This window comes from Peromyscus maniculatus, chromosome 4 (assembly GCF_049852395.1).
Source record: "Peromyscus maniculatus bairdii isolate BWxNUB_F1_BW_parent chromosome 4, HU_Pman_BW_mat_3.1, whole genome shotgun sequence".
In the NCBI taxonomy this organism is placed as follows: domain Eukaryota; kingdom Metazoa; phylum Chordata; class Mammalia; order Rodentia; family Cricetidae; genus Peromyscus; species Peromyscus maniculatus.
Window position 1 is genome coordinate 82,593,643 of NC_134855.1, and position 22,869 is coordinate 82,616,511.

The window sequence follows — 22,869 nt, forward strand, 5'->3', positions numbered from 1 at the left end:
TCAAAGACCTTTGAACAAAGAAAAGGCAAGCAATATCTTCACAGATGAACTTCTCTAAATAGTTAAAAAATAATTAACATCACTCTTCCTACAACTCTTCCAAAACCTAAAAGAGAGGGCACTTATAAACTCATGTTAGGCGATTAGCATGACTTTGATATCAAGATATGATGAAGGCAGCACAGAGAAGAGAATCCAGGAGGATATAGGACAGTACATGACAATAACCTGATTATTACACACAAGTCAAACTCAACAGGGCACAAAAGATCATAATTATAACTAAATAATATTTGTTCCTGAGATTCATGATGGCAACATATGAAATCAATCTATTACCACATGTATATAATATGTTATAACAGAATAAGAGATAAAAGCCACCTGATAACTCAAAAGATAGAGAAAATCTTGACAACATTCAGTATCCACTTATGATTCAAACCACTCAACAAAATAAACTCCGATGCTTACCACAGCACAGTGAAGGCCATACATGGAAATTCCACAATTAACCTAACAAATGGGTAGATTTCAAAATGTCTCAAGATCTGATTCCAGGAAATGGAGACTAACTCTCACCACATCTATTTGACACAGCACTAGACATACTAGTCAGAGCAATTAGACCAAGAAAGAGATAAATTACAACTAAATTAGAAAGGAAAAGTAAAATTAACTCCATTTATAGATGATGTGGTCATAAAATATAGGAAACCCCAAAGAATCCAAGAAAAATCTTTGGGACTAATCAATGAATTCAGTAAGTTTTCATGATACAAAAAACACGGGCATTTCTCTATACTAACAATGAAAGAGCCAACAAAAAAATTAGAAAAAAATCCTTTTTGCAGTAGCATCCTAAAAAGCAAAATGATTAGAAAATTTAACCAAAGAGGTGAAATAACTGCATATGCTAAAAATGATAAAACATTGATGAAGAAATTAAAGATGAAAATATGAATGGAGAAATATTTATTGATTAGAAGAATAGATATCTTTAAAATGTTCACACTACCCCACATCACCCACAGATTCAATGTAATTGGTATCAAAATTTCAAGACATTCTTTGAGGCAACCAAAGGGCAACCATACAAGTAACAATTCCACAAGACCCTGAATACCCAAAGCAATCCTGTGCGTGCGTGCGTGCGTGCGTGCGTGCGTGCGTGCGTGCGTGCGTGCGTGTGTGTGTGTGTGTGTGTTGTTTTTGTTTTTCAAGACAGGGTTTCAAACAGCCCTCACTGTCCTGGAACTTGCTCTGTAGGCCAGGCTGGCCTTGAACTCACAGAGTTCTGTCTGCCTCTGCCTCCCTAGTGCTGGGACTAAAGGTGTGCGCCACCACCGCCCGGCCTTCACTGATACTTTTAAAATATCTCTTAGGTTGGTCTTAACAGTAGATCCTCCTAAATAAAAAGACATATTATTTCCATGTCTCATGTCTCATTTTGGAATTACGTGGTATAATATAATGTCAAGTTTTAAAGGACAGTGCGCAGACATTGATTCCCATCGTAGAAAAGTCCTTGGTTTTTATTGTTCTTTGCTTTTGATTTTTTTTAAATTCTAAAACACAATTTGGAGGAATTTCGGGATAAAAGTCTATTGACTGTAATTCTATTATCTCTATATAGCTGTTTATGCTGCTGCATCCACAACATGTACTCTTGTCTGTGTTGTTGTTGGTGACATTCTGGTATATTCTCTGGCTACTGCATCTCAAAATCTTTTTATGCTAAGGATTCCCAATGTCTTTGCCTTCAATGGTTGCGCTCTCCGTGTGCTACACTGTGGCAAGCTCTTCAGGCAACAGGTGTGCCATGCTCGCTCTTGCTTTCCTAGCCTCCTCTCACTCTGTATCCCCTACTGCTGCCAATACCCCTATCGCCTATGAGAACATCTGCTGTTGCTATGGCTCACTGACTTCTGCCTTCCTGGTCCTGTGCTTTGCCCGCATCTCCTCCTCCTCTTCACCCCCACAGAGATGCTGTCAGCAATGTTAGCCTGAGAGAGCAGGATGGAAAGGATTGATGGGAAAGGGTATTAGCAAATCAGTAGGGAATGGTGGGAGGGAGAGCAAGTGGTAAGGTGGGTGATTGTGTCTGAGGATTGATGAGCAAGAGCCAGTGATGTGTGAGTAGGAGGGAAAGGCATGGGGGAAGTGGAAGGTGGGTGCAGGATGCCTTTTTAACTGGAATTTGTGCTCTCACACACAAGGGGTTACTGATGCTCTCTGGGTTGCCTTCCACAAAGTGCCAGCGGAGACAGATCCAGTTTCTGTGGCACCTACAGCTTTTGAAATTTGGGGATAGGACCAGGCCAGGCAACAATGGAAGCTCCCTTTAGAGTCAGGCCTGAAAGTGGGTGTTTATTTACAATAATAAAGTAAACCACAAGAATTTGAAGTGACCTATAGACAGAAGGTTTTCTTTGTCCCTCTACGCCCAATACTGTGGTTATTTGAAGGCAAAGCTAATGGGTCAGTCTTCTTAGCCTTGTACCGAATTTCCATCATTGTATCTTATCAGATTGTTTATATTTTTTAATGAGCTGATTTAGTTAATAGGGAAGATGCTGACTTTTATTGATAGTATCCACTGGCCTTTCCTGTGCCCTGAGCACATGGATCAGCTGTATCAACAGCACAAGAGCACCTCGAACTGTACCAGTTTTGTTATACAAAAACAAACAACAACAACAAAAAAGTTCAAGGACTTTCCCACAATGGGAATCAATATCTGTACACTGTCCTTTAAAACTTGGCATTATATTATACCATGTAATTCCAAAAATAAGACATGAAACATGGAAATGATGTGTCTTTTTAAGGGGTTCTACTGTTAAGACCAACCTAAAAGATATTTCTAAGATCTACATCCTTTTACTGTGGTCACTTAAGCAAGTTTAAAGCTCTCTGAGCCTTTATTTGCATTAATAAGCTTATTTATGCATTTAGATCTCCATGGATCAATTTAATGCCTAGAATTAGAGCAGTGTAGTCAACTGCCCAGAGAATAATTGTGGGTTTCTTTTTCTTTTCTTTTCTTTCTTTCTTTCTTTTTTTTTTTTTTTTTTTTTGGTGACCTCATGTTTTTTACTCTGTTCTTATATTGTGCCCTTGTTTCATGGGGAAGGTTCTCTCTTTCCTATTTGACTATTTCCCCCAAAATACATGTTTTATAGCCTGCGAGAAGCTCTATTTCACCAATTATATGCCTTAAATATGAGAAGTAAAATGTGCCAACCCTGCCTGCATTTGAAAAGAAGTTGTAATGCAAGTAACAGTATTCATTATTATGGTTTTGAGAACTGTCTTTTAAAGATCGACAAAATGTGACAGAGACAATTAATCCTCCTATGTAGACTATACACTATTAGACTAGTTGGGCTACCCATTTTACAGGTAAAGAAACTGAGGTTCTGTGAGACTCAGGAGAGTGTGATGTGTGCCTTCCAACCTGTTGACTGATAGCACCAGCAGCGGCCACTGAGTTGCCCCACCTCCTACACACACACACACACACACACACACACACACACACACACACACACACACACACACACACACCTTCCCAGGGCCTCTTTTGCTGACAGGCATCTGCAGCCAGATGTACATCTTTGTGCTCTGGAAGATCCAATCTTCTCTTTCTCCACGTGCTGAACAGAAAAACAGCTTTGGTAGCAAACCAAGGAAAAAGCAATCGGTGCTGGCACAGGCTCCCATGCCGAGCGTGCTGTAATGAGAAAGGCTTTCCCTGCGCAGCGCCGCCATCCTAGAAGGTGCCCAGAGAATTGCCAGGTGGGCAGTCAGCAGGGAAAGTCCGCGGGCCAGAGCTGTATTATGGTCCCAGCAGTGACTCCCACTAAATGAACCACTGAACCTTACTGCTGCTGGCGCTCACTCTCTCTCAGGGAGATTGTCCTTCTCCATAGCAGTTAATTTGTTTTTACCTCTCAATTAGCTTTTTCACAGAGTGTTTGATATGCTCAAGTTGCTAAGATTCCCTGCCCACATATGTTCCCCTCCCCGGCACTACCCACTGACATCTATGTTAGTCTGACTCATCATGAACATGTTCAAGCAGAATTCTTTATCTGAATAACACATACATGCAGATTGTCCAGTATCTGCAAATGAGGCGATACATCCAAACCTGCTTAGGACTTTACTTACAGTTTTGTGATCTAAAAATGGACTGTTTAAGATAAAAATGTTTTGCTATTAATAGTGGCTTGTGTATGTTTTTTAATTGAAGCAGCTATCCACCTTAGGGGAAAGCTACTGTCGCAGGCATTGTTTTTGTTTTTGTTAAAAAAAAAAAAACCTAATAGCATTAAAATTTTTACTCTACCCGCAGTTGAAGAATGTGATTTCTAGGACTGGGAATGTGGGAAATCTGATTTAGCTCATTCTGAATGCTGTAATGCTCATTACTCTCAGTGAAGTAGAATTTGGGCTGTGTGACTATGCTTGGCTTATCAAAAGTTCCCTGGCATTTGGTTAAAAGGAATAGATGGAGGCTTTTTTTTTTTTTTTTTTTTTTTTTACCAAACCCATGTATAAAGCACATCATATTACATATAACCCCCATACATGATACTCTAATGCAAGTTAAACACAATTTTAGGCACCAAATTATTGTGATCAGAGTGCAGATCCTGTTCTCTCTTCCCTCGAGATAGTCTCATCATAAGAGCTCATTAGATTCTCTGGTCAAGGACACAGTAGCCCAGCAAATCACCTTACTGTCATCTTCTAGATGATTTTGAGTAGTCATAGAGTAAATTTGGTGAGAATTATAATTGAATAAGAGAATGATTTTTGTAGGACTCGTCACCATATTTTGGACATTTTGTTTGTCCATAGTTAAGCACAGATATGGAGTAAGAGTAAAAGTCCCAATGAAATGTGAGTGTAGACACTGAAAAGAAGGGACTCAGCCCTTGTAGGGCGAGTGTGGAGCAGATGGAGGCCATCTCGCAGACTTCACCAGCTGCCACCTTCCATGGCTCTCCTGTCATTCTTATCCTGATTTAGACTGTCAGGTGTCCTTTGCTCTTGTTCCCACCATGTCTTCAAAATTTGTTCTTAGGATGTATGGTCTCTGAAGTTAAGAGAATTTCAAATTTTTTCAGGCAGATTTTTTTTTCCTTTGGAACCACTTTATAAGACAGATAAAAGGATGATCTATTGTTTGAAGCCATTGGATCTGATCTCCCACTGGCCCTTGACTCCTTGTCCACCAACCTTACCTTGGGCTCAATGAACTGAGACTGACAATCATGGCATATAAAGGGGTCAATAAATAATAACTCTGCCTCCTGTCTTCTCTTCTACAGCTGAAGTTCTTTAATTGTGACAAAGGAGTGAATCTCTAACTGGAATTTCATGCCTTGACAAATTTAGGGGAGGGCTACTTTGAGGTTAGAGTCTTTTAGCCCATCCCTAAAATCCTATTGCATGGGTAGCCATCTACTTTCTGTACTTCTAAATGGTAGGCTTTGCTGAAACATAAAATTAATTCTCTTAAGTGACAGTCCTAGTTGTTGGAGGACAGTATGAGCTCAGGGGTTTGACAGTGTGTCCTACAATATGAACAGCTTTGTGTTCACCAGATGCCATGGCAACTGGTCCATCTCTGCAGGACTGAGATGCTCATCCCCTGCTTCCACAGCTACATTCTTCACAAACAGTTGCCCTTAGCAGAAAAGAGTGCCTTTCCCTATTCTGAGGCTTCCACCTTCAAGGCAGCCTACTTCTAGCCTTGGCTCCTGTGTCTTACCTCTGGATATGGATGTGTGGATAGGAACCACTCGAGCTCCAGATCTCCTATGAGACTCTGTGACACTGTAAACAGTTCTTCCCCCCACTCTGCATCCCTAGGTTCCCAGCACTGCTCCTGAATGTACCCCAGCGAACTCACTGCAGGCAAATGTTCACTTCATTGTCTGATTCCAGAGGCCTCTAGGCCAAGACAACACATTACCCACTACACATAAGTTTATTGCAACATTTTAAATTATATCCACCCGAAATATAGCAGGTGATTTTTGTGAGGCTGTATAATCTATCTGCACAGACCTCTCAGAGTAAATCCTGTTGCTGTGCAGCCCCTGACTTCCAGCAGCACACTGTGGGGTCATTTTTCTATTATTGCCTCTTGACAGCATCGCACCCTGAGGCATTCTGAAGCTCAGGCACTTGGCCTTCTGCTCACATCATGGAGGGCTTCCTGGGTGGTCTGCCCAAGGGGTTGAGTAGAGTTAGAAACCTGCTGTTCCCCAACAACTAGCTCTTAACCAGACTTATAGTATTAAAAGCCAGATAATGGTACCGAACAAGGGCTTTCACAGCCCATAAAGAGATATCGTAAGTGATGTCAGGTAAAAGATTAGTACTGGCTCTCAAATCCCCGTCCAAGTCAGCTTACTCTACATAGTTTAAATTTTGGTCACTGTCTCTATGATGTATTTGTAATAAATAGCATTATTTTGGTATTTATTGATATATGTGTGTCTTTACAACTCCTACATATGAAGTTATCTTTATGTTGATTACTTTATATCCATACATGTGGAAGTAGTGTTTCCAACAATATTAGCTCAGCCATCAGGGTTTATTTCTTAGCCCCACTAATAAACATCAGCAAATTACACTACTCCAGAACAACCAATAAAAACTGGCCATTTCTTAAACATGACCATGATTAATAATCTGATTGGAGTCACTGTTGTGTGCTTTTCTGATTATCCTTGCCTCTACAGTCTATTCCCAAACTGTGATCATAATCATCCCTTTAAAACCATCAGCTAGATAGAAAGTTGGCTCAGCTAGTGAAGGCGTTAATGGCATAACCTGAGGTGTAACCTTAGTTTGATCCCTGAGGTCCAGGTGAAAATAAAAAACAATAATGAAAAGAAGAAAGGTGGGTTATATATATAGATATATAGATATAGATACAGATATAGATATAGATATAGATATAGATGATATAGATATAGATATCTGTTACCCCATCACTCATGCTGAGATGGGTCAGGAGAATATTTCAGAAGCTTGACAGCCAGCCAGCCTGGGGACTTAGTGCAGCATCAGGAAGAACAAAGGAAGAGACCCTACTCCCGAAAGTTGTCTTTTGGTCTCCACACGCCCACCATGGCACCTGAGCCACACCCTGTAACTACTCTATTGGAACATTCCACCAACTTCCCGCTCCTTCCTTGGCCTTTATCTGTCTGTTTGCACGTGTGTTCCTCTCACTCTGCTGCAGTTGCAGTAGCTTCCCCACCACCCCTGGAGACATCTCTGCTGAGTTTCTTTGCTCTGGGCTTTCCTCTGCTGTGGTGTTTTTCTCCAAGCCTATCTGCTGTCTCCCCCTGTTACTTCTAAACCATTGTTCCAATGGGGTCCACCCTGAGCATCTACTTACTGTTATGCCCATGTCCTTCTGTGGACCCAGGCTTATGGCACCTGGCCTACTGCTTGGTTGCTGCCTTGCGTGGTACTTACTACCTTCTCCCTTCCTCAGAAGAGCACGTACATGAAGTGAATGCTTATGTTGTCCCTTCAAACACACCAAGAGGGGGCCAATCTCGACTGTACAGGTGGTCACGTGAGCATGCGCGCCTATAAAATTTGCAAAACAGTATATTTTAACTACAATCAGTTACAACTGTTACCTTTTTCAATCCATTTTTTTTCCATGCTCTCCCTTGCACCAACTTGTTTCAGAGTTGCTATGGCATTTCTGAGACATGGCTCAGAGAAAATTGCTTGGGATATGTTAGCCCTATTTTTTTTTTATCACTGTAACCAAATGCCAGAGATAATCAACCTAAATAGAAAATGCTATTCATACTCCCAATTTTGGGAGTTCCGATCCATATTGATTAACTCCAAGGTGTTGACCCTGTGGCAAGGCAACATAACACAGCATGTCTGTAGGATGTGGAACGAGAATGCCTCCAGAGTCTGTAGTCCTGATGTCCATTCAAGAGTGAAGTAATAGCAACACAGGACCTACCAGTCGGCCCTGCTCTTAAAGGTTTCAACACCTCCCCATACCAGTATCCTGCAGATGGAGCCTTACCACAGGAACCTTTGCTGGGACACAAGATTCAAACTGTGGCATGGAGGCATGTTGAATTTGGACATAGTGGTCACTTCTCTCTGTATTGGTCCTAGCTGATTTGTTGTGGAAAGGTGGCTACTGCCTGATGGTCAGAACGGGTTCTACTTTCTGTATAATAGAGCCTCAGACAACCCAACATGGCTAACAGAAGATAAGCATGCTGTGAAATTAACAGAGCCAACTAAGTGGTGGGAAATTCTTCCACATTTTATAGTTCATAGTTTAAAGAAACCTGATGAAAGTTTTTGTCAAATTCAAACTCAACCTTAGAACCTTTATGAACTGACCAAACAGTTATAATACCAAGAGAAACCCTTCTAATCAATAATAACAACTTTAATTAGTCATATGACAGAAAGGAAGAGATTACCTCTTTTCCTGGCCTGGTTTTGGTGAGGGGCATTGTGGCTGGGCCAAGTGCTCTGTGTTCCTCTTAATAAAAACTGTTACAGAACAGCCATGCAAAGGCGTGAGCAGAAATGGGCCTTGGATAGTTAATCATGGGGAATATTTGCAACTTTTGGATGTTTACAGTGGGTTTTCTGTATGAGCTTTGAAATATATGCAAATTGTGATGCCTTGTTCTTCTAAATGAATATTTCATACTGTGTTTCATTTTTAATTTTGTATTCTTCTTGCAGAAGAGGGCCCAGCAAATCATATAAATGTCAGGCCAATCTACTCTAACTGTACCTTCATATGCCAAGAGAATTCTTACTTAATGTGGGTATGGCTTGTTGTCTGGCCCTCCATCTTATCCAGCAGACAACAATCATCTCATTAAACAGAAACCTTACACTTTGTTAGTATATTTTAACTTCCTGACCAGTACTTGCATGTAGGACTCCATAAATATTTTTTAAATGAATGCATACATCCACAACTTAATGGTGAACCATTAGTGTCAACCTAATTTAACCCTGCTCAAGAAAAGTTAATACCAGCACGAAGGAGAATGAAAATACTCTGCCACACAGAACATGTTTGATGTCTCCATGCTTCATGTGACTAGGGACATAGATATAAATTCCTATTTGTAGGCATTCTTCTGTTGTCATGAGTTATGTTTGTCAAGAGGCCCCAGGTTATTATTTTCTAGGTTTTGTTACCTGGAGTGGGCATGGCTGCTTTTGGCATCATTCTGCTCCACGGGTCAGACTTTAGGTTTAGAGCTATAGGAAGTGAAGTCATACCAAGCTCCTCTAGGAAGCCATGGCAGCAGCTACTTTTTGTTAAAACAAGAAAGCAATAGGAAGGCAAGCTTTCATTTGCCTCCATCTCCTCTGTGGTAGAGACATTTGACCTAGTGAGGTGTCTGTGTCTAAACACAGCACATTAGAAGTAGGAACACTTGTCCCACAAAGGAGGGGCAACCGGCATCTGGAGACTGGTAGAGAGAGAGTGGACCTAGTTCTGTGAGCTCAAAAACCAAAGCCATGCCTGTTGGAAAGCAGAATCTCAGAGAACGCGCAGAGGGATGGCTGCTTACCAAGGGAGAGCACCTGTTTTTCTTAGGCCCCTGGAGAGTTTCGGGAAGTTAGAGGCAGTGTTTCTGTTTTGAGTGCACTGGTGTTTTTCTTTCTGGTTTCGGCTTTTGTCCGTTGGGCTCTTGTTCCCGGACAGAGCCCCGGAAATCTCATTATCTGCAGTGAACAAAGCAGCCCGCTAATGACAGTGCGAGGTGCGGAGGAGGCAGGGCTCCGCTCGACTGTGCTCGGCTTTGCCAGGCAGCGCCTGCGCTGTTGTTTCCTGGAGTATGGTTTACTGCTCTGAGCCCACAGCCTAGCAAGTCTAGACAAAGGAGCATCGATAAGGTCTTCAGCCTTAGACCTGTCAACACAAACTGGAGTGGCCACCTCCCTTGTCAACCTCTGTGCTGTCCAAGAGTTTCCTTTCAGATTAGAGCCCTGAAGAGATGATTGGAACAGCAAGATTCTCTTCCCACTCCTACCCACAGATTTACAAAATTTAGAGAAACTGTTTATTGAGAATTGTGTTGTTACCCAGAAAAGTAGGTTGTTTGTTTCTCTCTCTCCCTTCCTTCCTTCCTTCCTTCCTTCCTTCCTTCCTTCCTTCCTTCCTTCCTTCCTTCCTTCCTTCCTTCCTTCCTTCCTTCCTTCCTTCCTTTCTTTCTCCCTTCCTTCCTGTCTCTCCCTCCTTTTTCCTTTCTTCCTCCTTTCCTCCCTTCCTCCCTCCCTCCCCCCTCACTCTTTTTCGTGCTCTCATCCACATCAGGAAAGACACTTCAGGGAGTAAAAATCCAGTGCTGCCAAGCTGAGGCCACAGGCTGTCCCCTGGACCACTGTGGCTCTGTAGGAGTATGGAGCGGGATCATCCCTAGGTTCTTACATGATTAAATTCCCCTTTGCCCCTATAGGCTGCAAAAACACCTTTGAAACACATTATTTCCCAAACTGGGTTAAAACTTCCCCAATAAAGTTTGAATTCTCTCAAAAGAACAAAAGAGAGTTTTCTTTGTTTTTCAGAAAGTTATTCTCCTGAATTACCTTCTCTGGAAATAGTACAAGAAATGTATAAAACAGTCCCACACTAAAATGTGATGGGCATATCAGAAACGGAAGAAAAGAACTTTTGAGGGGAAAAAAAACCCTAAAAAGCAAGGATTTAAATTATTCATCAGGCCTCCCTCTAGCCTGAATCTATTCTTGCCTAGTGAATGGAGCACCCTGCGTGGATCCTCAGTGTGGGCAGGGGGAGTTTCACTTTAGTGGGGCCGTCCTGTCAAGACTGGTTTATTTGGATCCTTTTGACCAGAACATTTGCCGCTCTCGGTTTTCCTTTTTTCCCAGCGACTGTTGCATAATGCAATATTTTATCTCTGTTTTCAACAACTTGTTGAGTTTGTGCAGTTAAAATGGCTGACCTTCACCACCCCGTTATGTAACAAACCTGTCAGGTTGAATTTTGTTGAATGAGTCAAAAGATGAAGAGGACACTGATATCTTTTAAATAAGAACTGAACATTCTCCATGTAATTTGTGGCTTTATGTTTTCCCAAGGAGGATGAAATGAGCTAGTTAATTGGTTGCTAGCTGACCGTTTGCTGACGTTTGCTCCATTTCAGCATCTACTGTGACCAGTGGTTTACTCTAGGCTTCAAGCTTTCTGCTAGTTTAAGATGTTAGGAATGCCAGTCAGGTGAGACACTGAGACCAAAGGGAGGGATGGAGGCCTTCCTTCCTTATCTTAGTACTCTTGATTTTCCACCCAATTGCTTGCACATGCTCAGATAGTTGGTCTTTTGCTTTACACACGTCCCTTTACATATGTTCACATATGTTTATTTCTGTTTTTCAATGTGTTCATTTTCCAGGTATGTGAAAATGGTAAAGACACTGGAGAGATCTCCGTTTACATCAGTAGAAAAGATTTAACATCTGATAGCCCGACTCAACATGACAAAACAATGCAAAGAGTGAGTAGCTGATTGTGTGAATGTAAGCATTCCCCATGTAACTTCGAGTTAATGTAAATCTCAAGGCAGTTTATAAACTGCCAGCCATTTGTTGTTCTACAAGGTGAGGTACAGTGGAGTGTTGACTCCTGAACCTTAACCTAATCACATCTCAACCACCAGTGTGTTCCAGTGTGTTTGTATTTGAAAAGAGTTTTATACTGGGCACTGGTTTTGATACATCAAGACTGTTCTCCTTTTAGTTAGTTACTTATTTCTCATACTTTAAAAAGAAATGCCATAACATTTAGTGGAGGGTATACTCTGGGTGTAGTATTTCTAAGCCATGCACCCTGAGTGACTAACACAGAGTCTTGGTCTTCTACCATACTCACTGTGAGCAAATCCCATGAATTTATCTAGGGCACTCTTACCTTTGCCTATTTTCCAGACAATTGGGATGTTTTTCAGGCAGAACCAACATGTTCAGGGTCTTTATTTTGGGCTTTTGTCTTGCATAAAAGGACATGGAACACCCCGTTGTTTACAAATTGGGGTTATGCGCCCGAGTGCACACCAGTGTCTTGGGCTCTGTTGCCTCCTCTTTGTTCAGAAGCACGCTCTCTTCTCTCCTTCAGTACAGCACCCTCAGACTTACCTCTCCCTGGAAGCATTCCTTACCTGACCTGTAAAGCCAATCACAAAAGCTTCATCTTAGTTGAGTGGCACTCATTGGATCGTTAGCTAAACCCAGAAGAGACAAGAAAATGTTATTTTAATTTATTAGAGAAAGAGCCAAAGCCTTAGCTGGTTCCCTTTTATTATCATGTCCATGACTATAGAAATTGCCATGATACCAAAGTCCTTCTAGAATTTTCTACCTATTTCACAACCTTTTTACATTAGAGTATTGTATCTTTTAGTAAATGCTGAAACTAGAGGTGCCTTATACAGAAAGGTGTTATTCCATGAAAACTTCATGTATTGACTAATGACTGACTGAAATTGTGCTTTGCTTTAATTTTCAAGTAAATGCAGGTGGAGTTTGCAGAACTTTAATTGGGGCATCAAAAAACTCTATAGAGAGCATCCTAATAGGAGAGCATCCTAGGCAGTCCTCTCCCTTGTATAGATATTTGTCTCAATCACCACCCTAAGAGGTTGTTTCATACTCTTCTCAGATCTGGGAGCAAATTCTTATCCTGTAAAGGCCCAGTGATGATAGCTTTAAAGATAAATGGATAAAGATTATCACAATTTTTGGTTTCCACAGCCCAGCCCTAGCCAATGACCTCCAGATGAAAGGTACAAAGGCCCTTACCTCCCGTAGGCTGTTGAATGCTCATCCCTGAACACGTCAAGTGCAGTCTGTCACCAAGTTGTAGAAATGGAGATTGCGGTGCGACTCCCATGAAAGTGAATTTGGTTACATGTTTGGGAGCTCAGAGCCCGATGCCTCTCAACACCATTGGCCTTGGTACATACCCCGCCCCAGGATCCAGCCTTATATCTTTCATGTCTTTCTCCTTTACAAAAAAGTGATACCTCTAAAGCAAAAGCCCGTGATAAAAGCAAAGCAAAACAAAACAAAAACAACAAAACAAAACAAAACAAAACAACCCATCGTGACCAGCATTGCATGTTTTCTGAAATCATAGCAAAGCAGCAAAACTAAGCCCAAGAGTTGAGAGCACAGGGGGTTAAATGTGGGGCTTTGGAAATATAATTCATGGGTTCTGAAATGTGTTTGCACTTCCTGTAAGGAAAACAAAACAATACAGGTTTTCACTAATGCCTTCACCTGTTAAACAACTTAAGAGATCAGATGTTGTTATTGTAATATATAGAATTTAGCTCTGTTGGGTAAGAAATATTAACTTTAGTGAAACAAAAAGAAATACTTCATCATTTCCAGCCCTCTGATGCTCTCACTAAAAGTTTGGCTAATACAGGGCTGATTGACATCAGAGTTACCATCATTTTCCTCCAATTAGGGCAGCATTTAGTTCTGAGGAATTCTGTAAGTATAGTTGTTGACCAAAAAGAGTATTGTACTTAGTCAAGAATTTATGGCCAGAGAAGTGAGACACCCAAAATGTTTATGGGGACAGAAGCTTCTTTTCTCCTGAGCCTCAGCATTTAGTGCTCTTCATGTTCCTTCGGTAGAAATTAACAGAAGGAAAGAAAGCGAAAACGAAGAGACCACATGCCTGCAGGGACCAGAGTGATAAGGAATTGAGAAGCTAAGAACTGACAAGGAGAAGAAAGGGAGGTCTCTGACAGAGGGCTGGGGGAGGGGGCAGAGTGATGGATAGTGTGAGGTGCCGAGCTGGGAAAAGCAGGGGCAGAAAAGCTGAAACAAAGGTGACAGATGATAATGAAAGACGTCTTAAAGTACCTCATGTGCCACAGTTCCACTGGATTTATTTACGTTTGAAATACCCTCTCCATAACTTAGTCTCTGACCGCAAGAAGCATGGCACCAACAGCGCTATTATTTAAGACGTGGAGTGACATCACTTCATACTCACACTCCAGTTATGTCTTGCTCACAACTCACAGCCATCACTTCCTGAAATCATTCCCAAGGCTTGCCGGGCTTGCAATTAAAACCCTTGCAGAAGAGTTCTGAAAGAGCCAGCAAAGCCTGAGAGACATGTCGGTTTTTGCAGTTCTGGGAGTGAGGAATTAGTATACCACCCAGTTACCTGAAGCTCGTCGGGGATCGTGAGACAGCCTGTTGTAACAGTAAAACTTAAATGTGGTCTGGAAGGGCCTAACAAACCGTGCAGTGCAGACAAGACAAGCATAGCTCTCATCAAAGAGGATTGGTACCGGGTGTGGAAGCTAAATGCTCTTTCTGTGAGACTGTCACATCTGCTTTCAGGCACTGCGCCAAAGGGTCAGGGCTCAATCACAAGCCTGTGGCACCCCCTGCTGGTTAAAAGCCCGTGCTCATTTTGTTACTTTACACTGAACTAAACATTGCCGTCATTTCACACTTCTTTTAACATTCTATATGAATTTAATTATCGTTTGTTTGGAGCAGAACAGAGACAGTTTGTTACAGATGTTCACATAGCTTATGTCTTCCTCTTCATCCCCTTCACCTGCTCTGCACCAGTTACTTCTCAGAATCCATCAACGGCTCCAAGGTTCCTCCGTCAATTCACAAGGCCTCCACTTTTCTTCAGCCCGGATTTTCGATGAGCGTGGTCAAGAGATTAAGAGTCCACTGCAGCTGAAGAATGGGCAAAAACTTTGGCTTTCTTATGGGAAAGCATACAGGTAGGAGCAAGGTGATTATTCCGTGTGTCTTCAATCTCTCCGCAGTGAGCTCATTTAGCAGGAGAATTGAGAAGCCAAGTAAGACCCTTTAGGAATTAAGAGAGAGAGAGAGAGAAAAAAACAACCACATTAAAAAAAAATTCCAATAAAATTTAAGGAACATTTTTTTTTTTGGTAAGGCAGCATTGTTTATGGAAGGAATATGACCAACTCCTCTCTCTCTCTCTCTCTCTCTCTCTCTCTCTCTCTCTCTCTCTCTCTCTCTCTCTCTCTCTGACTTTCTGTCTTAATGCCTTGTCATAGTTCTTGAGGTCTGCCTGTCAGCACAGCAAGAGGGATTTGTTCATGTCTGAGTAGTCACCTTAATGATAGCAGATGGAAACGCCACGGGGGGCCCAAGCCCATCACGCTGTCATCGTCCCACACTGCCCTGACCTGCTTCCTCTCCTCTATTTTTTTGTCCCTTTTTAAAGGAGAAATGGATGGTAATTGAAAAGGATCTTAAGCAAGATTTATGAAGCTGTAGACAACATGATTCCCCACGATATCTCTATGTTTTCACAAATAAAGTCTTAACCTCCTAAGCACCAATGACAGGACAGCTAAAGATAAATTGGTAAAGCTTGTGAACCCTCTCCTATCAAAGTTCTGTTTCTCACAGCGCCTTACATTAGCTGACAATAATTACTGGCTATTTGCTGAGCATTGTGTAAATTTTTGTGGATTGGTAAATTCCTGCATAAAATTATCTGTGTTTCTGAAAAAAGAAAAAGGCTGCCGTATCTAGGCACTGACAAGCTGGGCTCTTGTGTTGAATTTCTCAGAAATGTATGCGTATTTTGACAGGAGGCATCCAGATGAACTCTGAAACTGCTTGTCAGGGAACTTAAACACACTTTTTTTTGGCCTGTTTTTAATTTTCTTGGCTCATTGTTTAGAGGTAGAACAGAATCGTGTTGCACGTAAGGTTGACTTGATCTTATGTTAGCAATAATGAAAAGAAAGCTCAGTAAATGGTGTTTGCTCAAAATTTCAAACCTCAAGCAACAGTCTCCTTAGAAATCCATGAAGGAATCAGGGTGGTGGAGGGGTGTCATGCCGAAAAATTTTGTTTTGTTTGTCCCCATAGAATAAAATTAAAACACATATTGATTTCTTACGCTGTATAATTCACAGAATTGGAGTGTACATAAAGAATGATAACATTTTCACTATAGGCAAGGCTCAAGTTAATCTAAGTTATATTTGGAGTAGAATCACTTTCACAATGATGGAAACAGTGATGGATTTTACTGTAGTAAGAATTTCGGCATAATTTAGCAAGCTCTTTCCACGGCAGAGAACAGCTCCAATCAAGTGGGCATTCTTATTTCCTCTTAATGTCCTTGTCAAAGTGAAAGCAATGATTTTTATCATATTTTATCATATTTTCTGTAATTAAGTATTTTACAAAGATTGAAAATGTATTCTTGGCTAGTCATATTTGTGAAATGAATAGTACAATGCCAGTAATCTTTAATATTCCAGAATCTGATTCTGGGAAACTGTGTAAGTTTGTAAGTTTGTTTGTGACTCATTATTTCTTTAGGATGATGTACTTTTTTTTCTCATTTTGGAAATAAAGCATTAATGTGATACAGAGCACAAGAGAACTGTGCCAGCATCTTGATGCCACTGGAATTTTTAAAATGTGTATTTCTAAAATTGTATTGGCACATACTTTAAAATACTCTGAGAAAATGCACAATATTTACTGAGTGAATAGTGTTTGTTTTCAGGGTGTATTCTGGTGTATATAATTATTTTGACATAGGCAGTCATACTCATCTGTAAAAATGAATGTTTAAAATTTCCTCCAAATTTTGCATATTTTGATAAATTTCAAATCAGTGACAAGTTGGAAGAGTACCATAACAAATATTTTCACATTCTTCATTTGATTCACCCATTTAATCAGCTTTCCTGTTTTTTTAATCTCTCCTGAAAGTAATTGCAGACAATTATTAAAATTTTACTCCTTAAGTGCTTCTGGCAAATTGAAGAATGAGACCCTCTGTGTAACCGCAATGTGTACCTAACCGCAATGTGTACCTAACAGTCCAGAATAACACATTCTCCTCTGATAGCCCCTCTGCAGTTGGCTACCCACAGGTGCTGTGGAGCTCAGTGTACCCAGTGGCTAGGTAAACTTCCTCTGCTGTATTTGGTCCATTTCAATATCTCGTTTTAATCTAAAACATTTCCTTCACCTTTTTTCTGCTTCTCATCATGCTTATGTTTTTCAAGAATTTGAGCACCTTTCTTGCAGTATGTCCCACACACTGAACTTGTCTATTTTATCATGATTATATGCAGTTTAAATACTATTGGCAATAATATTTCATGGACAACAATGTGGATAACATTCTAGAGTTAAACCATAAATATTTCTTACCTATTTAGAGAAAAATAGCTTATTTAACCATCCTTTTTATTTAAGATGTTTTCAATATGATGTTAATTCTCAAATTCACCTAACACCTCATGCATTATAATAGTTATGGAAATCAGATCAATGTAACACTTAGTGAGCTTATGAAATAGTTGTTTATACTCAGTATTATACATTTATTTCATTCCCAGTTCCAGATGCACTATGGGCACACTGAATTAGTTACACAGGGAAAATGAATTGGTAGGTGAACACTTGTTTTTCTCAACTACCGTCTTTCACTGGTATAATTCTTTGCTAATTGTACATGCTGCAAACATACTTGGCACTTTATGAACCAGCTAAATAAACTCAAATGTCCATTCAGATGTCACTATAGGAGTTTAAGGACAGTAGGTTTTTATTAGATATCAGTATCAAATACCTTATGATTTATGCTCCTATTTCAATGTATATTATGCAGATAGCTTAAATATTTTTTCCATTTTTTCAGATCTCCACTAAACCCTGTTTTGGCTCTGACCTTTGACCGAGTGACTGCTTTTGCCAGAGATGGTATCATTGCTGTCTGTAAGACCCTCATGGATTCTGATGCTGCTCCGCTATTTGGATGTGACGAGTAAATTAATGTATATTTAATTAAAGTAACCCATCATCTAATTCAGGATTTCCCACAGCGAGAGATCTGAAACACCGAAATATCTTTTTGAATTGCCTTAAGCAATACTTGTAATGATTTACTTCATGGTCTAATGGGGTCAGGCCTAAATGACTTAGCAATGTCCCTTTGTTTTAAAAGGACTATATGGGGACAATGAGCAGTTTCTTCCTTTAAATAAGTTGCAATTTCATTTGAAATATAAAAGCTGTTTTTATGATTATTTCCAAATTAATAACTTTAGGTGAATTCATTACAATTAAAAAATGAGGTTTTTTCCTCTAAACTCTTATATTTAAATCCTAGATTTGATGGGGAGGAAATGAAAACTAATGCGATGTGTCAGGGGCTCCATGAAAGAGTGGAAGGAAAAGTCGAGAATTCTGGGGAAGATCTGGAAGGATAGCATCATCTTGCTCATAACTGCCCACGAACAGATGGATATCAGTTTCCGATCTGTAAATAATAAAAGCTGTCACCTATTCAGTGTTGACTTATAAATTAATGGCTTAACATTTTCATTTAATTTTCAAATGATGAGTTAACTCCAGCAGTCTCTGTTATCACTCCATTTTTCAGAGACAGACCAAGAAAAATAAATAAATAAATGATTTGCCCAAACACACACTGCTGGCAAATGGTGAGCCAGGATTCAGATCGGCATCATTGGTCTTAAGGACCTTGATGCTTTCCCACCAGGCATACATGATGATGGAAGCATGCTCTATGACTGGTTGAAATGTGACTACTGGGACTAGGGAACTTAATTTTATAATTTATTTAAATTAAGTTTAAATTTAAATATGTAACTTGTGGATCGTGTATTCGTTATCACAGCATGATACCTATGCTAGGTTGGGTTAGGTGACCTTTCTGTGCTATTCCATCTAGCTTTGGTACTGCATAATTTAGCAAATTGCATCTCTTTAGTATACATCTAAAAAGGGATAGAGTAGAGGGTATAGCCAAAAATCCAAAAGCATTTTGCTGAGGTTCACTCATTCCAGGCAGGGTCAATCCATTACTAAATCAAAAGGATATGTATGCTGGCTCTGTGGCCCTAACCCCATTGACTGCTTTGGCTATCCATATGAGCTTTGGATATGTTTCCCCTGTTCTCTCTTGCTTGGTAGAGAGAGAAACAATTCACCAGAATTCTTTCCAATGAGTGTTTTTCCATTTATAGGAAGATTTATTTTGTGTGTAGAAACCCTTCTTAAATTTTCTTAGAGCTGACTGGTGAAATGGTTTAGGAGGTAAAGGCATGCTGTGAGTTCAACCCTCAGAACCCACATAAAGGTGGGAGACATGAACTGACCCTACAAATTTATTCCCTGACTTCTGCATGAACACTGTAGCATGTACACCTCCACCACACACACATGTCATGAGTGTATGTGTGGTGGTATTGTGTTCCCCAAAATATTGTGCACGCTAATAAATTTATCTGGGGTCACAGAACGGAACAGCCACAATATTAAACATAGAGGACAGGCAGTGGTAGCACACACCTTTAATCCTAGCATTCCAGAGGCAGAGATCTACCTGGATCTCTGTGTGTTCAAGGATACAGCCAAGCATGGTGACTCACGCCTTTAATCCCAGAAAGTGAGCCTTTAATCCCAGGGAGTGATGTCAGAAAGCAGAAAGGTATATAAGGTGTGAAGACCAGAAACTAGCAGCTTTTAGCTGGTTAATCTTTTAGGCTTTTGAGTAGCACAGTTCAGCTGAGAGGCATCCAGTCTGAGGAACCAGGATCACCTAAGGAACTGGTAAGGTGAGGAAGCTGTGGCTTGTTCTGCTTCTCTGATCTTCCAGCATTCACACCAATAACTGGCCCCAGGTTTGTTCTTATTAATAAGACTTTTTAAGATTCATGCTACATGTATGTATGTACATACACACATGATAATAGAAATATAGTAAACAATTCTTTAGAAGAAAATTTGCCTAGAGCCTTCCTTTAGATTTCTGACTAAAAGTTTATATTTTCAGTTCGTTTACTCTGCTGTTTTATTGCTGAGCTATATACCTTACCCCTTGCATAGTCATTTTTAATTTTGCTTTGTTGGGAGCAAAAAGTACTGTTCTGTTGAGGTAATTGGGCCCTTAAGTATAACAACATAAAGTTGCCTGTACTTACTGCAAATTAAATGTGTTAATTTGCTTAATTATATAATATATTCAAAGATTCTTTCTATACTCTAAAATGGGTCATTTCAACCCTTAATAGTCATGCTCTTTTTAATTTTTTTTTGAGATTTTATTTTATTTTTTATATGGGTGTTTTTCCAGCATTCCAGTTCACCCTACATGTACAGTGCCCATTGAGGCCAGAAGAGGGCAACAGATACCCTGGAATTGGAGCTACAGACAGTTGATTCCTGGCTTGTGGGTGCTAAGAATTGAACCCAGATCCTCTGGAAAAGCTGCCAGTGCTCTTAATCACCGAGACTCTCTCTAGCCAATCACATCTTTGTTTTTCAGATTGTCGGTAGAATTGCCATTGTCAGTCTCAGAACTGGTTTCTTTCTTAATTTTTTTTTTAATTTTTGAAAATTTCACACATTTATACAATGGAATATGATTACATCTACTACCTTCCCCCTTTAAAACTTCCCCAACACTTCCCTCAACTTCAGGTCTTTTTTTTTCTTTTGGATAGCCCATTTAAGTAAAGTTAGAACTGCCTATCCATATGATTGTCCATCTTCTCTCAACTATTTACCTCCAGTAGCCCCTCTGAAAGGGGTGGGACCTGGACAATATCTACACCATCTGTGCTGGGATCTTGGCCAGCTTGATCTTATGTAGTTTTTGTGCAAGCAACCACAGCTGCCTTGAAGTCGTGATTGCCTTGGCCTTTGCATGCCCAAGCCAGCATTTCATAGCTCTTCTCTCCATCCTCTGGTTCTCACATTCTTTCTGTCTCCTCTTCCATGATGTTCCCTGAACATCAGTGGTAGGAGAATTAGTATAGATTCTCATTTGGGGCTGAGTACTGAGTCTTTTATTCTCAATACTTTGACCATTTATGCATGTCTCCATTGACTGCTGCCCACTACAAAAGAAACTTCTCTGACCAGGGTTGAGAGCAGCCCGGTCTTTGGTCACAAGCATAAACATTTTAAAAGAAATCCAGTAGTAGCATAGCACCTTAGCATAATAACAACAGGAGGTTCTACCCCAGGGCCTATGACTTTCCTATCTATGGACTTTTGACCATGATTATAAAACTAGGTATGAAATTACCTCCTAAAGAGAAGGCCTCAGATCAAATCATAAAGCAGTCAGTTACTCTATAACAGTTGTGCCACTACATACCTGCAGGCATTTCTTGTCTGGTGGGTTGGTATTATAGAATACAGGATCCAGTGCTGGGTCAAACTATTGGTGTCTTCTCTCCCTCATCAAACTGTATAGCACCTTTTAACCCTATTAAAAGCTAGTAAGCGAAGAGGAAGTTTCCTGGTCAGCTTGAGACTGATTTCTCTATGTCCTGTGCCAGAGTGTGTGGTGTCTTAGGAAAGGGTCTTACCAAGTTATGGTGGGTAACAAAAAACAATGGCCATCACCTGTGCTGTTTTGGAGATTGCTGGGATCTCCATGATTACTAATTAATAGGAATCTATGGCCTGGCACTGAGATTTTTATTTAGGAAGCCATGTCTTCTGGGAGTGACTGACCACACTCAGAGGGTAATTCTGTTCCAACTCTTTTAATTGTAGTTTTACTTTGAAATTAGTTTACTCACTAGTAGGTTTTCATAAGGCATTCTTATGCAAGCCTTGCTCTGGACAACTCATCCCCTCCTCCTCCCCCTCCTCTGATCCTCCACCTTATCCCTGTGTAATCTTTTAACTCAGCATTCTTCTCTCTTCTTTCTTTTCACATGCTTTGTGCTATATTTACACTTCTTTCTTTCTTTTTTTTTTTAAAGTTGGGTTGTGAGGTAGTAGGCTCTTACACTGTTTTTCATATTCCATTTTCTGGGGGGAGTTAGCTCTCCCTTTTACAAACCTGAGTTCCCCCATACTTTCACAGCCCTCCTTGCTTAAGCCTTTCCTTCCCCAGTATTAGACCTCACTGCTTGCATTTTATCTAAAAGCTACTACTTTCCTCTTGATTAGTGTGTCTCTCACTAAAAAAAAAATGCCACTTTCTGCTTAGCTGGACTCCACATGTACACTGAGTGAAACACACAAGACAAAAGATTGAAAGCTAGGACCCACATATAAGGGAACATACTGTGTTCATCTTTGTGGGCCTGAATGACCTCATCTAGTATAATCTTTTCTGGATCTACCCATTTACGTACAGATTTCATTTTTCTTTATAGCTAAGTCATCTTCCATTATGTGTATGTGCCACATTTTCCTTATCCATTCACCTGATGATGGACATTTAGATTGATTCCATTTCCTAGTTATTATTAATAGAGAGCAATGAATATGGGTGTGGCAAGTGTCTCTGTAATAGGATATTAAATCCCAAGACTGGTTTCTATTGGATAACATGCTCTATAGCAGTGGTTCTCAACCTGTGGGTCATGACTCCTTTGAGGGTAACATATCAGATATCCTGTATATCAGATATTTATATTATAATTAACAACAGTAGCAAGATTACAGTTATGAAGTAGCAATGAAATAATTTTATGGTTGGGGTCACCACAGCATGAGGAACTGTATTAAAGGGACGCAGCATTAGGAAGGTTGAGAACTACTGCCCTATAGTATAATTAGCATACCAGTGATGAGCCAGGTCACTGCTTTATGATAAAGATTTGCTCACTTTTAAGATAATTGTCTATACTAAGAGAGAAACACAACCTTTTTAGATTGCATTTTCTCCTGGATTCCCATTATTCTGTTATGTGTCTATAGGCTTTCTTGCAAATTCTAAACTAACATGTTTGGCCAACTATTACAAGTATCAAAAAG

At 40.2% G+C, this 22,869-nt stretch overlaps 1 protein-coding gene across 10 annotated transcripts in view; it reads left to right on the forward strand.

Annotated features, from left to right (window-relative positions):
* The window catches only part of Dcdc1 (doublecortin domain containing 1), a 404,056-nt gene that overhangs the window by 191,774 nt on the left and 189,413 nt on the right, over window positions 1–22,869 (forward strand). For all 10 annotated transcript variants that reach the window (XM_076570234.1, XM_076570233.1, XM_042275867.2 and 7 more), the window contains 3 exons: window positions 11,469–11,570; window positions 14,674–14,837; window positions 17,762–17,887. In XM_076570234.1, the coding sequence (XP_076426349.1) occupies window positions 11,469–11,570; window positions 14,674–14,837; window positions 17,762–17,887 (392 nt within the window). The remainder of the gene's footprint in view (window positions 1–11,468; window positions 11,571–14,673; window positions 14,838–17,761; window positions 17,888–22,869) is intronic.